Source organism: Chrysemys picta, chromosome 3 (genome assembly GCF_011386835.1).
Source record: "Chrysemys picta bellii isolate R12L10 chromosome 3, ASM1138683v2, whole genome shotgun sequence".
NCBI lineage: Eukaryota > Metazoa > Chordata > Testudines > Emydidae > Chrysemys > Chrysemys picta.
The window spans coordinates 133161150-133177419 of NC_088793.1; the positions used below are offsets into that span (position 1 = coordinate 133161150).

At 37.0% G+C, this 16270-nt stretch overlaps 1 protein-coding gene across 10 annotated transcripts in view; it reads right to left on the minus strand.

The window, feature by feature from the left end:
- TARBP1 (TAR (HIV-1) RNA binding protein 1) overlaps positions 1-16270 on the minus strand; it is a 110575-nt gene that overhangs the window by 63218 nt on the left and 31087 nt on the right. For 9 of the 10 annotated variants that reach the window (XR_010599767.1, XR_010599766.1, XR_010599768.1 and 6 more), the window contains exons 8-12: positions 14212-14308; positions 11879-11968; positions 6060-6198; positions 4059-4155; positions 3638-3813 (exon numbers count right to left, since the gene is read on the minus strand). Coding sequence is in view for 7 of the 10 variants with exons in the window: in XM_065589038.1 (XP_065445110.1) it covers positions 3638-3813; positions 4059-4155; positions 6060-6198; positions 11879-11968; positions 14212-14308 (599 nt within the window). In the remaining 3 variants the exon portion in view is untranslated. The remainder of the gene's footprint in view (positions 1-3637; positions 3814-4058; positions 4156-6059; positions 6199-11878; positions 11969-14211; positions 14309-16270) is intronic. The other variant, XM_065589039.1, reaches the window with a different exon arrangement.

A 16270-nucleotide genomic window follows, 5' to 3' on the forward strand; every position in this document is an offset into this window, starting at 1 on the left:
CAAGAAATGTTTATGATTGTCTTTTTAGGTTTAGGCATTCTATCTTAAAGGACACACGCAAAGCTCTGCTGCTTAAAAAATTATAAAAACTTGATGTTAAGAATCCCTCAAATCTTCTCTAGTGTTAATAAATCTGGAGGGCATTCAGAGTTCCAGATCAAATCTCAAACTGGTAGGTCCAATTTAATGACCAGGTAAACCTGTAGTTCATTGGTTTGCTTTCTATGTTTATCAGAAATCAATTTGATTGAATAAACACCAGAGAGATCTCAAAGTCAATGAGATTATTCAAGTGCTTAAAGTTAAAGCACATACTCAAAGGCTTTGCTGGATCAAGGCCTAAATTAATTAGAACGACTCTCAAACTTTATTATAGTACATTATATTATATATATGGGGGGAGGGACAGCTCAGTGGTTTGAGCATTGGCGTGCTAAACCAAGGGTTGTGAGCTCAATCCTTGAGGGGGCCATTTAGAGATCTGGGGCAAAAATCTGTCTGGGGATTGGCCCTGCTTTGAGCAGGGGGTTGGACTAGATGACCTCCTGAGGTCCCTTCCAACCCTGATATTCTATGATTCTAGGATTATGGTATTCTAATGCCCAAATTATGTGTGTGTGGTTGTTTGACCTTTACTACAAAAGTTTCTCGGTCTTCAATCAACAATTTAAGTTAAGGCTGCAAAACAGGTTCCATTCAAACTCAATTTTCACAGTTTCATAACTTAAAACTGGAGCAAAATCCCTTCAACTGCTTTTACAGTTGAGTGAAAGTGAAAAAAAAATACACCTTTTCTGATTTAAACCAAAACTGCTATGATCATATACATCACTGAGGAGTAGTATGCTTGTATGGGAAAATTATGTTATATATATTATATATAAAATATATTTGTTTACACATTTATGGTTGGATACAATTGCAGAATGAGCATGCACATCAAAAAAGATCACCATGGGCAAGACTTTCACTTGCCCAACGCACCCACGCAGGAAAGTAAGCGGTTGGGCTACCTGGAACACCAGTGTATGCAATGGGGACAAGAGCAGGCACCACTAACACTAGCCCTCCTTTACCTCCGCAAAGGTAACCAGGGAATGGATAATGAACACAACCACTGGCTCTGTTCCCACAATATGCCAGTTAGCACAACTGAACTGGCACAGAGGGAGAAGAATTTGCTACTACAATAGCCAGTAGCAGATACTTTCTCTCTTAGAACAAAAACGAAGGAAGCTGAGAAAGGAACTCTTTCCTTGCTGCACCACACTCTGGGATAGATGTAAGGTCGCAATCTGGCCCAATGTCTCTCAATAGACACACAAAGATAGATCTATTTCATTTTTACGCACAGCTAGTTAAAGTGGGGTTCTAGTAAGAAAAGCAACTATGTGAAAATGACATGTTCTAACTACCGATCTGCTCCTTGTTTCTATCTAGCGTTGTATCTGCTCTTTTTAATGATTAAAATAAGGATATTTAAACTACTTTGTACTTTCATAGCATTGCAGAGCCACATGTTGCAGTGTGAAGTGGGTTATATTCCTTCTTGTGAGTGATCAAAGTTTAGAGAAATTTGTAAAGATGAAAGATAAAGAGCTGGACTGTTTTCAAATGTTCGTAAACATTATTAAATTCCCAACCCATTTTTGCCCAAACTTTGTCATGAGCTTATTCCTCAGTGAGGACATTTAGAATGCTCAGTTTCCAAATTCAGCTACTAATGTAATGTACCTGGGGGAAAGTTTTTTGTTTTTTTCTTAAACACATCTGCATACACAACCGCTAAAAGAGCATTCCTTGAAACTTTCTAAAGTAATTCATCTTTAGGTAGAGACCAAGCATGGAAGATTTCAGCCTAAAAAGTTATTTTCAAAAAGTTATAAGTAAATGAGAGCACAAGATTATAATGGAAAATAGCATTTGTTACTTAGGGAACGCTATGATAAAACACGTACAAAACATAGTGCCACACAATACATTTGCATGGCACTTAATCATAGAAAATGACATAGGTATGTTACTCTGTAGGGGCTGTAGTGGGTAAATGTGGCAAAATGTACTTCACCACCTATATACCTCAATCTATATTTCAAGGGAAACCACAGTGGCACTGAAAGTCAGGCGGATAATACATCAATATGGCGATGGCACTGAAAGCCTCTGCATGCCCTTTTTGCACCAACATATGGGGAGTTAACAGAACACAGGGAGGATAACAAAGCATGAAAGTGGAGTCTATCTGATTGGACCTGCTATGAAATAAACACCTATGAAGCACAGGTTGAGCTCCCAGAGAGATTCTCAAAGAATACCTTTGAGGATTTCCTCAAGGTTTTCTGTGTCACCTTAGAATTACAACAAAGAGCAAGCTCAGGGGAAAGCCTAGTACCCTTCCTGGAGACTTGCTCTGATATTTAATTTTTGAATTAAACAAAATTTTAATTAAATGGAAAACTGCCAAATGCCAGAAACAATATGGACATATTCCAAAACTATATTGTGCTTATTATCAAGGTTCTCTATTTATTAACATGGCTGAAAATGGCTCAGCTGGCTGCTTTTATAGGAGTGCACATCTCTAGTTTGTTCACAAGGTTAAACGTTATAATTTAGTTCCTATATCAAATTATTACTATTACACCATAATTCCCCCTTGCACGCTGTTTGGTTCATGCTTTATCTGTAATAACAATTCTGCAAATGGAACTTAGGAATTCTTTTGATAAACCACAACCCAGAACAGAATCCAGCTAACGCTCCCATAGTTCTGTTGGCCCTCAAAGGTTATCAATAATAATAATTAGTAAAAAGTCATTTTTCAACACTAATGTCTGCAGACTCAATAAACGCAGATCTGTTGAGTAAGAAAATGCCAATAATACAGTCACCTTTCTGACCACAACCACATTTTGAAAGGAACATCAAGTACATTTTTGTACTTTTTTTAAACAAAGCATTCACCACTGTTAGTAAGATCACTGTACAAGTTTGAAATCAGTTTTCCAAATATTGTGTCCCTCTCCCTTTTTTTTAAATGGTAAACATGGCAAGACAACTTGTACATTTACTGTATTTCCCTGTTCAGTTCATAGCTATGGCAATTAAGTTTATTACTTGGCTTTACTCTGCATCAGAGAAGCATGAAAACACAGCAGGTCATACCTAAAATGTGGCTTTTCTTTTCTTACATGTCTTGATACGAAAGCATTTAAAAGGAGAAAAAAAGTTTGGAGTTCAATCCTGTAAGATGAAAGCAACCTCCTGGGAGATTCCTCGGACTGCTAGGAACTCTGCAGGCTCAATTCCCAAAGAATGGGCTCATAGTTATTTATAATATGTGCATGTTATCCAGGTTCTAAATACCTGTGGGTCCAATCCTGAAGGATGCCAAGTGCTTTCTTGGAAGCATTCTACATCCTCAACTCACAAGCAGTGGTGGGATTCCTGCTGAAGCCCTTCTGGGGTTTGAGCCCAAATTCTGATTTGGAAGGCATGCCCTTGATTATAAACTTTTTTATGTACATTACTTATGAACTGATATTACTTGACAATATCCCTTTATCGTAGTAAATATCCACAAGTTTATTTTGATTATAAATTATATAGGATGCAATATACTGAAGAGATCACTAACCATCTTGTGGACTAGACTGTTTTAACAAACAGGTCTGTAATAGCTTCAAGAGTAGCTGTAGACTTTTATCAGTTTTCAGTGTTGGTATGTAAGCATTAGTGCCAAGTTTCAACAAGACATCCAGAAGAGGGTGCAAGAAAGACTTTAGTTCAACCCGTTCAGCGTTGCTTTTTTTGCTGCACAAAACAAAAATTAAAAACAAATATTCTGTGAACTTTTCTTAAGTGTCTAAGTCACATGAAAATCTAGGACTTAGGCTCCAAAGTCATTTAGGCACTTTTGAAAATTTTACAAGACAAGTTCTAAGGCAATTGACTACAGGATGATCCAAAGCCCACTGAAGTCAACTGGAGTCTTTCTACTGGCTTCAGTGGGCTTTGGAACAGGCCCAAAAGAAAAATGTGACGAGATTCCTACTTGCCTTTGTTTATTCTTCATCTCCTCCACATCTGCAGCCAGCAGAATCATTGTAGCAACAAGCTTAGCTTCAAACCAGTCAGGCATACAGCAGTTTTCTCCTGATTAAAGAGAATTTAAATTTTCCATGATATTTTTTTAAAAAATCTCAGAATAGTAATTTTAACTGCTAATGTAGGTTTCCAATCCTATTAACAGCAGGCAGTGATATATAAATGATTCATTAATTCAATGTACAAAATATCAGCATAAATATTAATAATGAACACTTTGCATTCTTGTATATACATTTAAATTAAACCAGGTTAATTTTCATCCTCTACCTACTACATAAGAAGGCATCTACCTGCCTTTTGGTTAAAATACATTTTGGGCTACATGTTAGGTTCTTTATCAGTAAATCCTGATAAACTTTTTTTAAAAGTACTTTTTAAAGGGAGGCTGGGATTCTCAAAGGAGCTTAAGGGAGTCATCCCCCTGAAATTCAACCTACTTAGACTCCTTTGAAAATCCCAGCCTGTGTTTCTACCAGCCAGAAGTTTCATACAGAACGAAACCCACCGTCAAAAGAGAAAAAAGCATGAAGTTAAACTGAAGTTTTCCTCCCAATTGATCACTTATATGGACACAAAACATTTACACCAATTATTTGCTATAAAAAACAGTCTAAGAGCTGTCATTTTAGAAAGAATTTTGGACTTTTAGCCCTGAGAATTCAGAAAGCGAGACATGCTTTGGTGTTCCAACGCACAAGTAGTTCCATACCTGAAGGCATAATTTGCTCATCAAGCTGCTTATAAACTGAGCTGCAATTCAAGTAAAATAACAGGAACCTAGTCTATAAAAGCTGTTTTTTCAGTTAGCTGACCTGTAACTCCAAAGTAATGGCTGAACACACATTTCAGGAGGCAGGGAAGTTCTGCCAAACTAATTTTTAGGGAAGAGTAAACCTTCAGAATTTCCAAATGAATTTGGCAACAATTTTAGCCTAATTAATGATAAATGAAAGAAAGAACTTGCAACATCTCTGATCATAAGAAAAACAGTTTTTGGAAAACTAATTTTCTATTGATACCACAACTTTTCTGATGATATTCACCAAAATCAAACCGTGACCCCATTTTTTGGTATCCTCTAAAGGGATAACTAAAAAATGACTGACTTTTGAAACGTCACACTTTGTATTATAAACTTCTTCAAGCACTGTGTGCTTTGCTAAATTAGTAATACTACTACTGTGATAAGTGCTATATAAAAATCAAAGCTCCATAAATAGATGTTTGAAAGAAAATTCTTAAAAACAATTATGAATGTTTGAAATGTGTCTGTGAGGCAAAAAGTAGAAAATTCTGTTCCGAATTTAGCTTTGTGCTCGTGATTTGCATGCATTTATTAAACTGCATACTTCTTGTGTTATAAGAATTTACAAATTCATCTGCTGAACAAGGTGAAGACTAATCTCAAAAATCCTAATTGCTTGCAAGTATGTGCAGAAAGCTGTTTAGCTCCAAACTAAAAGTACGACACAACACATTTGTATATCCACAAATATGTAAGTCCAGAGTATGTAATTTATAAATTCTGTTAGTGCATGCTATGGATTTTGTAAACTGTGCAACCTCAATAAATCCATATTTTTTTCCTTTCCTAAACGGAGACTGGGAAAAAAATAAAGAAGGAAATTAAATGCACAAAACTACTAGTGCTAATGCAACACTGAAGTTGCAAATCAAGCATTCAATTCAGCTAATTCCAAAAGTTTAAATTTTTTCTGCAATATTGTATTTTTTAGTCCTGTTTCCTTTCTTAAATGCAAATACTTTTTTATTAAGCATTAACAAAACAATATCATGAACTACATAGGATTGTGCAATGTAACAAGGTTAACACTGTATAAAAATCTTTAATTTTACAAATTTGACTTTAAGACATTAAGCTTGTTATATCACTAACTCTGGTGTTTGCATTTAGGAGCTATTAATTCATAAAGATTAACTGAACTTACTTTTGGATGCAGGTGCCTTAAGGTAATCTTCCACGAGAGTATGTACATATACACTTAATGAAGATCTTTCTTGATGCTCAGCATGGCAGTTTATGGACTTTCTGAAGCATCTGTCATGAGTATACAGCCAATCGCAAAGCTAAATGAAATAAACGTTACTATTTAAACACTTCTGCCAACTTAGGTTATACAGAAGAAAACAAGTAATCTGACACAACTCAATACACTTAAATTCTCTCGAAGTGTGTGTGTTGGTGTATGTATTAATACACTTTTGAGACATATGTAGAAAAAGGAAGAAACCTACAGTATTTTAAAAAAAAAAAATCCTGTGCTTGTTTAAGCTTTTGATACTCATAACAAGAGTAGAACAGATGCGGAGCATAGTCATTACTTCATTAACCTGCTGTGCCATCGCATGCAGCTATATCTACTTATTCAGCCAGAATGTTCTGAAGTCCAAAGATTACTTCTTCCATGTTTTTTCATTTAAATTTCTAATTCTGTGGCTGAATGTACCCCTTAAAGGTTGTGATATACGTGTATTTTGAGAGTTAAAATTCACAATGGAAAGCAAAAAATTAATCTTACATGCAAATTTGTCTTCTTTGGGAATGGAGTTCTGTTATTCTTGTAAATGCTGGGTTTTGCCACACACACGAAAATCAGAGGCAATTCTCATGCAATTTTTTGGCACCCAAATACTGGCCCTTTAAGAGGCTCCCAGACACCCACTGCCTCAGAAAATACTTCCAAAACTATGAAAAAGGAAAGACACATACAGCAGACAATCATTCTGAAGAGAAGGCAAATTTAAAGATAAGACAAAACAATTTATTACTCCAGCAAACAAATACTGTATCCACTAAGAAGGGTGGATAAAAATCAATGATTTTAAAAAAATATATATATAAAAAAAAATCTGATTTTTTTTTTTTATTTAAATCGGATTTTTTTGATAAAATGCTTTTTGAGGAAAAAACCTATTAAGATACATTATAGCTCAAAGATATCTCATTATGGAATAGGGATTATAAATTCTAATTCTGAGTCTGAGTACATTCATGTAATGTTTAAGAAAAGTTTTGAAAAAGAGTTCCAATAGTTCATGGATTAGGGAGCCAATCTTATGGAGTTCCAGGGGCTTCTGTATAGATTATTTAGGTTAATCTTTCTATTTACCCAATGGGACTCAGTGCTCAGTCTAGAAGATACCATCAGAGATGCTTAGTTTTGCAGTTCTCAAACTGTGGATTTGTGTCTCCGGAGATAACATGCTTGTTAACAGCAAAGATGTTTTAAAATACATAAATAATATATAGAGGTGAGAAATAGACCGCAACTCTATTGTCCTTCTGCAAATTTGTGTACACAGTCAATCCCTTACCTCTCTCTAAAAGTGCAAAGTTTCAAAAAGTTCAATGAATAGACGATTGTTGGGGGCAGAATAAATCTGGACAAGGAGAAGAACTCTGGAGATAAATGTGAGTAGGGAGGGACAGACAGTAGAAACAAAAGTGGAACTGTTTGAGCAGCATATTCCAGAAGTCTGGAGGTCTTTCTGAGTGTAGCCTTCATTGATTTGAGATCTACCATACCATTCTCTCACTTTAATGGCAGCAGGCTGTAAAAGAGGCCCAGTTTGGGAATATTTTAATGAAGTTCCTCTACCTGTGGGTAAGACAGGCATGCATGCAAAATGCAAACAGTGCAACAAAGAAATGCAAGGCCTGATTGCCCAAATGAAACAATATCATGAGAAGTGTTCCTTCTCAGGAGGAAGCTGCACTGAAGATGATGAAAGGAACGTCTGAACATGCAGGATCTTCAGGTTGGTAAACCTTTTAATTTCATACTTCTTTCTTAAGGACTGCCTGTCTTCCTTCTGGACTATTCTTGAATTCTCATGTTTGAGCAAAAAAATGTAGTTGTTACTCTATGGTACTAGCATTTTAAATGCAGTTGTGATAAAAAATAAATAGCTGAAATAGGCAGATCTTCCTTTTCCAATTTCCACCTTTAAAGAAGTACGGAGTGTCAGTGAATGCAATGAGTAATACTAAATGAGCAGCATGGTAATAATAATTAAATAACTGCATTGACTTATTTTGTTTAGGAGAATCCATCCTCAACATACAGGATTCTGAAGACCATCCACCTTCAATATCACCACCATTTTCTATATCTGTTATCTGCCAATTATAGTGTTTCAGTCTCATCATGTATGTCACACAGCCACAGTATATCACCTGTAGCAAAAAGAAAAAAATATCTCCATCATCCAGAAACAACCACAGATAAGTTTGTGATAACCATCAGTTTACAAAAAGAGGTAATTGATGAAAAAATTGCCCGGTTTGTTTATGCAACAAACTCCCCTTTCCGTATGATTGAGAACCCACACGTCATTAACATGGTTCGGTCATTAAGACCAGGATACAGTCCACGCAACAGAGCAGATGTCGCAGGAAAATTGCTGGATAAAGTGTATGAAAGAGAAATTGAATAGTGTGCAAAAGGTCTAGAGGGTGAAATTGTTAACCTGAGTCTTGATGGGTGGAGGAATGTCCACAATGATCCTGTTGTATATGCTTGTGTAACAACAGAAGAAGGGAATGTCTTCCTTACAGAAACAATCAATAAATCAGGAAATGCACACACAGCAGAATACTTACAAGTAGCAGTAAAAGCTATAACAAACTGTGAAAAAAAATGTAAATGTCTATTACGCAGCTTGGTCACAGACAATGCTGCAAATGTATCCAAGATGAGAAGAAATTATTTAGAAGAGAGTGCCAAGCTAATAACATATGGTTGCAGTGCTCATCTGCTGCACCTCCTAGCCAAAGACTTCAGTGTTCCAGAAATAAAAGCTAATGTTGTTGAAACTGCAAAATACTTCCGTAACAGCCACTTTGCAGCAGCTGCTCTGAAAAATGTGGGAGGAACCAAGCTAATTCTCCCACCGGACGTGTGATGGAACTCAGTAGTGGACTGTTTTGAGCACTATATCAAGAACTGGCCTAATTTGATGAGAGTTTGTGAACAAAAGCGTGAAAAAATAGATGACACTGTCACAGCCAAAGTTCTCAACATTGGGCTTAAGAGAAATGTTGAACACATGCTGAGTACCCTGAAGCCTATTTCTGTAGCCTTGAACAAAATGCAGGGAAATAGCTGTTTTATTGCTGACGCTGTTGAAATTTGGAAGGAACAGAGTGAGATCTTAAAAAGAGAAATATGCAGTGACAGAGTTAAATTACAAGTATTAAAAAATGAATGGGACAAGCACTATCTCCAGCTCATTTTCTTACAAATATTCTCAATACTCAGTAGCAGGGTCAAACCTTAACTGCTGAAGAAGAGGAGTTGGCTATGACATGGACATCCAGCAATCATCCCTCCATAGGGTGACCAGACGTCCCGATAAAATCGGGACCGTCCCGATATTTAGGCATTTGTCCCGCGTCCCGATTGATCTTCGGTCGGGACGCTGCACTCCGCTTTTTTTTTTTTTTTTCTCTGCCGGGCTGCCGGCAGCACTCAGCTGTTCTCGGCTTTTTTTTCCCTTCTCCTCTGACTGCCGGCAGCACTCAGCTGTTCTCTGTTGGTTTCTCTCCCCCCCCCCTCCTAAAAACCAGAGGCTGAAGGTATGCATACCTAAGGAAGGGTGCATAATCTCCTTTGACTGCCCGCAGCCCTGGGCTGTTCTCAGCTCCCGCCCCCGACTGCCAGCAGCACTGGGTCACAGTAGGGAATTGGGAGAGGGAGCTGTTTGTGTCCTTACACCGGCAGCACTCGGTTTTTTGTTTTTTTTTGCTCCGCCAGTGACCCCCCCTCCCCCCCCCCCCCCCTTGTGTCCCGATATTTTCTTCCTGTCATCTGGTCACCCTATCCCTCCATAATGCCAACTATAATAAACTTCAGAGCTAAGGGTGAATTATTCAAGAAATACATGTTTGCTGATGTTTTAAAGAAAGTCACACCAGTGAACTGGTGGAAGTCACTTAAGCACTTGATTCAGAGACTGCTGAAGTGATAATCTCACTCTTAACAGCAGTAGCTTCTTCTGCAAGTGTAGAAAGTAAATTTTCTTCCTTTGGACTAATTCATTCCAAATTGAGAAATTGTTTGGGACCTGAAAAAGCAGGAAAGCTTGTTTTTCTTTTCCAGATTATGAACAAACAGGAAAATGAATGTGAAGATGACCGGAGTTACCTGCAGAAGCCAATATTTTAAGTTTCTCATATTGACCTGGCTGACACAATCTATTTAATTTTTTTTTTAATATTTCCATGTAACTATTTTAGTTAAAAATGATTTTAACAAAAACAAACCTGATTTTAAAAAACTTTAATGTTTAAATAAATTCAAAAATTCATATGCTTGTTTTGTTAAAATATTATGTTGGCTGTTGAAGAAAAAAATCCAGAATACATAACGTTGTTGTTTTAGTTAAATAAAACAATGTAAGTGTCTGTCTGGTGACGTTCTCCTCCTAATACTGCTTGGCAAGAAAATCCTCCAAATATTAATGATTAACCTATTGAATTGGAGATAGTTCACCTCCCAATGACTTCATAAATATCTGCTTCAATTACCTTTGATAAATGAAATAACCAATCATTCATTTTCTGATGTAAAACTCACCTGAAAAGTTTTCAAAATAAATCACTTTAAAAATGTATAGTATGTACCTTCTAAAAACGAAACCTACATCTACCTCTGAGTTGTGAAGAATATGTATTAAGGTTATAACAACCAACAAGAATGCACTTCTATGTAGAAATCCATGATTAAATCGAGTCTTCCTGACTAGTGATTTAAATCATGATTTAAATCAAATCCACCCTGGCGCTAACTTTGTAATTTCTGAAAAACAGCAAGTAGTAGGGGAAAAAGTGGGGGAGGAAAGTACCTACAATGAAGAAAAGAAAAAACATGTAATACAGGAATAACTGCTTGAAGGGCAGCTTCAGCCAAGGATATTACATCCATCTTGTATCGTTAATAAAAGCAGAGGGAGATGCCCAACTCGTGGCTCTGAATATCTCATAAGAAGTCCTGCTTCACTTTCTCTCCATGAAGTTACCACTGATCTAATGCAGTGAGCATAGATCTCTGATGGAAAAGATTACAGACACCAGTACAGGCTCCCCAAACTGTTGCCTTAATTTCCAAGGGAATGGCAAGGAAGAAAGCAGGCTGGCACTGTGGATGCCTGGAAGTCTTTTGTAGAACAAGTATTTGGGCACCAAAAGTGTGCATGAAAGAACTGATTCTGATTTGCACTAGGATAGGGCTAAACACAAAAGTTACAAATTAGCTCATGTTCTCTCTCTGGAGAATGCTGTGGCAAAGCAGGGCATACAAGTCCGGTATGAGCTCAGCTCCAGCTCTTATGCTGCTTTGAAGTGCAACAGAAGCTCTGCCCTCAGGAGAAAGCTGCTCTTGTGCAGAATTCAGGTGCTCTGCAGGAGAAAAGAAAAAAAACAACCTTCCCCTTCTTCCTTACCCTCTCACACAATGGAGGTACATATTAACATCTTCTGACTAATTACCTGCTGGATAGCAGGTTGAGGGTTAAAATTAATCCCCTCCTTAGTGTTACATGTTACAAGGTACAGATACAAAGCACAAATCAATTAGCACTCAGTGCCAGAAGCGCCAGATGTGCCAGTGCAAAAGGGACTGAAAATTAGTTCACATGCATATATTAGAGAATTAAAACATTAGCTATAACTAATACCAATAGATCAGAACAGTATATTACAGAACATTTTGATTAACACAAAACCAGCAGCAGTTTCAATTCTCACCTCCATCCATAGTATAGTCCCTCTGCTTAAAGACTCCTCTGGTCTAAGAGACATGAGAAAACTTGAAATCTCTGGAAGTGACACTTTCTCCTAAAGACATTATTTAAGGTTCATTAGTCCCCAACACACACACACTCACATACACACGTAATATTTTAGTGTGAAACTGAGACGAGTTTTCTTTCATCTGGCAAATGTTTCAATAAGAAAATCATCTTTTCCCTCCCACCCCCAATTTATTACCACAGGGATATAAACTTTCCAGAAATATTCATTTTTGCCTTTTTTCAGGACACAAACACAGTTCATTTTCCTACAGTCTGATGTACCCATATAGAGATGTACACTGAAGGCGAATGAATGGCTTGAAGCGAGGTATTCACTGATGGCTTTTTTTTTTTTAAGTGAGGGGCAGGGTGTGTAAATGGACAACCTTAATTATATTAATTTTAGATATTTAGAAGCCCCTGACTAATTCTTCTGTTTCTGCCTTTTCACAGGAAGCCCTGCTCAGGTCAGCTCATGGTCAGCCACAGCAAAATCTGAGACAGCAAAGAGAAAAGGTAAGCAGCTGTATTAGCAGACAAAAGAAAATGGGGTGGAGAATACAAAAGAGAACCTTTCATGTGGCTATCAGGCATAAGCAAGAGTACTGTGCACTCCCCTTTCATTCAGTCACAAACACCTCCATTCTCACTGATGATCATATGACATCCTTATGGCAACTACAGCAATTGCTTATGTGGAAATACATTAGGAAAGAAAGTAATTTTAGATTATTCTAAAAGAGATTTAGCAGATTTAAAAAAAAAAAAAAAAAAAAGAGACAGCAACTGTATGATAGTAAGTTCTCCAAATACCACTGGTTGGGAATTGCTACTTTGCAGGAAATTATTATTAACCTACCACCGTAGCTGTTAGGTGATAAGCAAACAACAATGCATTAGTATTATTGATTAGTAGTAGTCTTCACCATGTGCTATGCATTGTCCTAGCAAGAAGACATCCCCTACCCCAAAGAGTTTATAATCTAAGAAAGCAAGACACACGTGAATGGAGGGAAAGAGGGATACAATCAAAAGTATGTATTTATATCATGTAGGTTTTATATACATTATATACATCAGGGTCTTTTTTTTTAAATTAAAACATATAAATTGAACTCAATTACACCATCAGCCTATCCGCTGTTAGATGGCCAATGTCTTGTAGGCTTCACAAAAGAAATGAGGCCTGAGGAGAGGGCTTTGTTCAAGGAGAACACACACACATTGCTGGTATAAATGAAAAAGGCAGAGAAACATTTATCAGAGGGTGAACAACAGGCAGTCAGGACTAGCATCACTTGATGGAAGAGGCAGGAAGCTAATGCTATCAGAGACAAGAGTAGATAAGGAACAGGAGCAGAGTCTTTAAGGTGGAGAGAAGCCGTTTCTACTTACATTTGGATTTCTTTTAAGTGTAACATTAACTCTGGATTTCCTGGGTTTCTATTGCCCTTTTTATTTATTTATTTATTTATTTGCAACAATTACAACATAGCTGTAATACTTTACCCTTACATTACTGATATGTATTCAGCCTTAACTGCAGTTAAATATATAGTTTTTATCCAGGAATTCTATTGAATTACATCAATCAAGATAAAAGCATGATCCTTGTTTGAGGTCAAGTTTGAAGTTTAAGAAGAAAGTTTTCTGAGCTATCCAAAGCATCAAAATCATTTGAAAATTTTTGAACCACATTTTATAGCTTAAAAGTGCCCAGACAAACTCTTGTGATGTTATAGAGGAGAAAGAGGGGAAGGATTTCCTTCTGATTCAACACCGAGCATGAAAAATGTCAGTCCCATAAAATAATTTGAGAATTAGACAACTTATATTCAAGATTCTAAAATGAAAGCGATATTTTAACCTGACTATAAAGTCATCATGCTAACATTATAAATATCGTTTTAAAATCTTTTATGTCATTTTGAAAGTCTCTTTAATATTAAATTTTAATTGTTAAATAAGTGTTTATATGGCACCTAGCACAACAGGATCTTGGGTCCATGCTTCTAGGCATTGCAGTAATACAAATATTATCAATAAAGTACTGCAAATGAAATGCTGAATAAAAAGGATCAAGTTGTTTCATATGAAAAATAAAGTTAAAAGAATTATTAGTATTAGCATACAGACCTACATCACTCAAGCACATTTTTAAAATGGACATTGCCAAAACTACAAATTCAGTAAAATCAGCTGCTCAAGTTCTATTTGGCAGCACTTACATATTGCATTATCATCTCTGAAAAATAAAACATTACACTAGGAAAAAAAAGAACTTACCACATCTGTCAAATGCATAGCTGTTTGGAGAAGAAAACACTGAGCAGCTCCCCGCAACAAAATCTGATGTGTGATCATAGTGCACTGCAGGACATCTCTGCAAATGGATAAATATGCACCTTAAATTATAAACAGATTAGGTAGCTCTTAAAATACATATTTACCAACTATATTTTAACTGTAGTGATCAATATATTAAGAATGCAGGAGCATTCAGAACGTGCGCTGCACTTTCTAAAGATACAAGATGATATAATTCCTCCCCTGAAGAGCACACAATCAAAAACAAGTGGGGTTATGATTCTAAATAAACACAAAAAACTTTTGTTCAGTGACAATTAAGGTTGCATAAGGACAAAACACACCAACTCAAAATCTGAAAAGCCTGGAAATGAAAAGGTAAGGGCCTCTATTCCATGTCACATTCACATTGCCTACAACGCTGTTGGTAAAACACTCCAACAATTCAGAAGGCTTTCATTCACTTACATCTCTAACAGATATCGAAAAGTAATATGTACCCAGAGTTCATTACATTCTCACTCTATCACAAAACCTTAACAGTGATCTCAGATGCTCCTGTATCACCAGATTGGCACATCTGCCTGTCATACATTCCATGCATTTGGGAAATTACTCCCTTAACATTGCTGAGGTCATCGATAAGATTTTGTGCTAGAATTCAAAGTTGATTATGTTGCGATGAGCATTGGTTTTCAGTATCTGTTGGAGACAAAAGCAAAAGCCTTACAGACTGATGGAGTGTATTATTAAGTGTTATAGGCAATGTGAATGCCAGATACTTTTCCCTTAGTTTTTCATTTTCATGTGTTTCAGATTTTGAGTTGGTTGAGTGTGTCCTGACACAACTCTAACCGTCACTAAACTACATTTTTTGTGTTTGTTTTCTAGTTCTTTTTATACAAGGTTGGTGTACCTCAGTTGGTAGGTTCCAGGATCAAGGAAGGAAGAGGAGCTGACAAATGACTGAAATGTAAAATATCTGTATTTTGACACACATCTTGAATAACCGCAGTTCCTGCACAAAGTGAGTAACCTCTTCTTCTTTGAGTAGTGTCCCTATGGGTGCGCCACTTCAGATTACTTCCAAGCAATATCCCTAGATGGAAGAGGGAGGTTTGAAACAGTCCAGAACTGAAGACAGTACGGTAGAACCAAGTGCCGCATCGGATCTGACCGCATGGATCAGAGAGTAATGTTTCAAAAACATATGTACTAAAGCCCATGTAGCGGCCCTGCATACTTTAGATACAGGTACATTCTTTGTTAATGCTGTAGATAGTGCCTACAATCTGGCTAAATGTGCTATCATCCTTTGGAGGGGATGAACACCTGCAGCATCATAACAAGTGATAATACATCTAGATATCATCCTGACAGTCTCTGAGTAGAGCTCAAGGACCATGCAGATCTATCCGTGAAGGAAATGAAGAGCCTAGGTGACTTCCTAAATTGCTTGGCCCTATCTAAGTAGAAGATCAATGCCCTTCTAACATCTAGGGTATGTAAACTGGATTCCTGTAGAGAACTATGTGGCTTTGGGAATAACATTGGTAGCTGAATGGATTAAGGTGAAATTCCGATATAACCTTAGGTGAGAATTTAGGGTGTGGATGTAAAGAGACCTTGTCCTTAAAGAATGTTGGGGGGAGGAGGGGCGAAAAGGATCTGCCATCAAGGCTCCAATCTGCCAGACCCTATGGGCCAACGTAATGGCTACTAAAAATGCTGTCTTCATAGATAAATGCAACAGAGAACAGGTTGCCATTGGTTTGAATGGTGGTTTCCTAAGGTAACTGAGTAGCAGGTTGAGGTCCCAGGTCAGGGTAGGGTCTTTAATCTGCGGGTTGTCACTTCTCAGACCCTTAATAAACTTAGACGAAACCAGATGAGCAAATATGAAGAAACCATCTACCAGAGAATGAACGTCTGATATTGCAGTCAAATGGACCTTAATAGAACTGATAATCCAAATTTCCATAGATCCAAAAGACAATCTAGGATGACTGAAAGTAGCACCAAATCAGGCAGGAGGGAG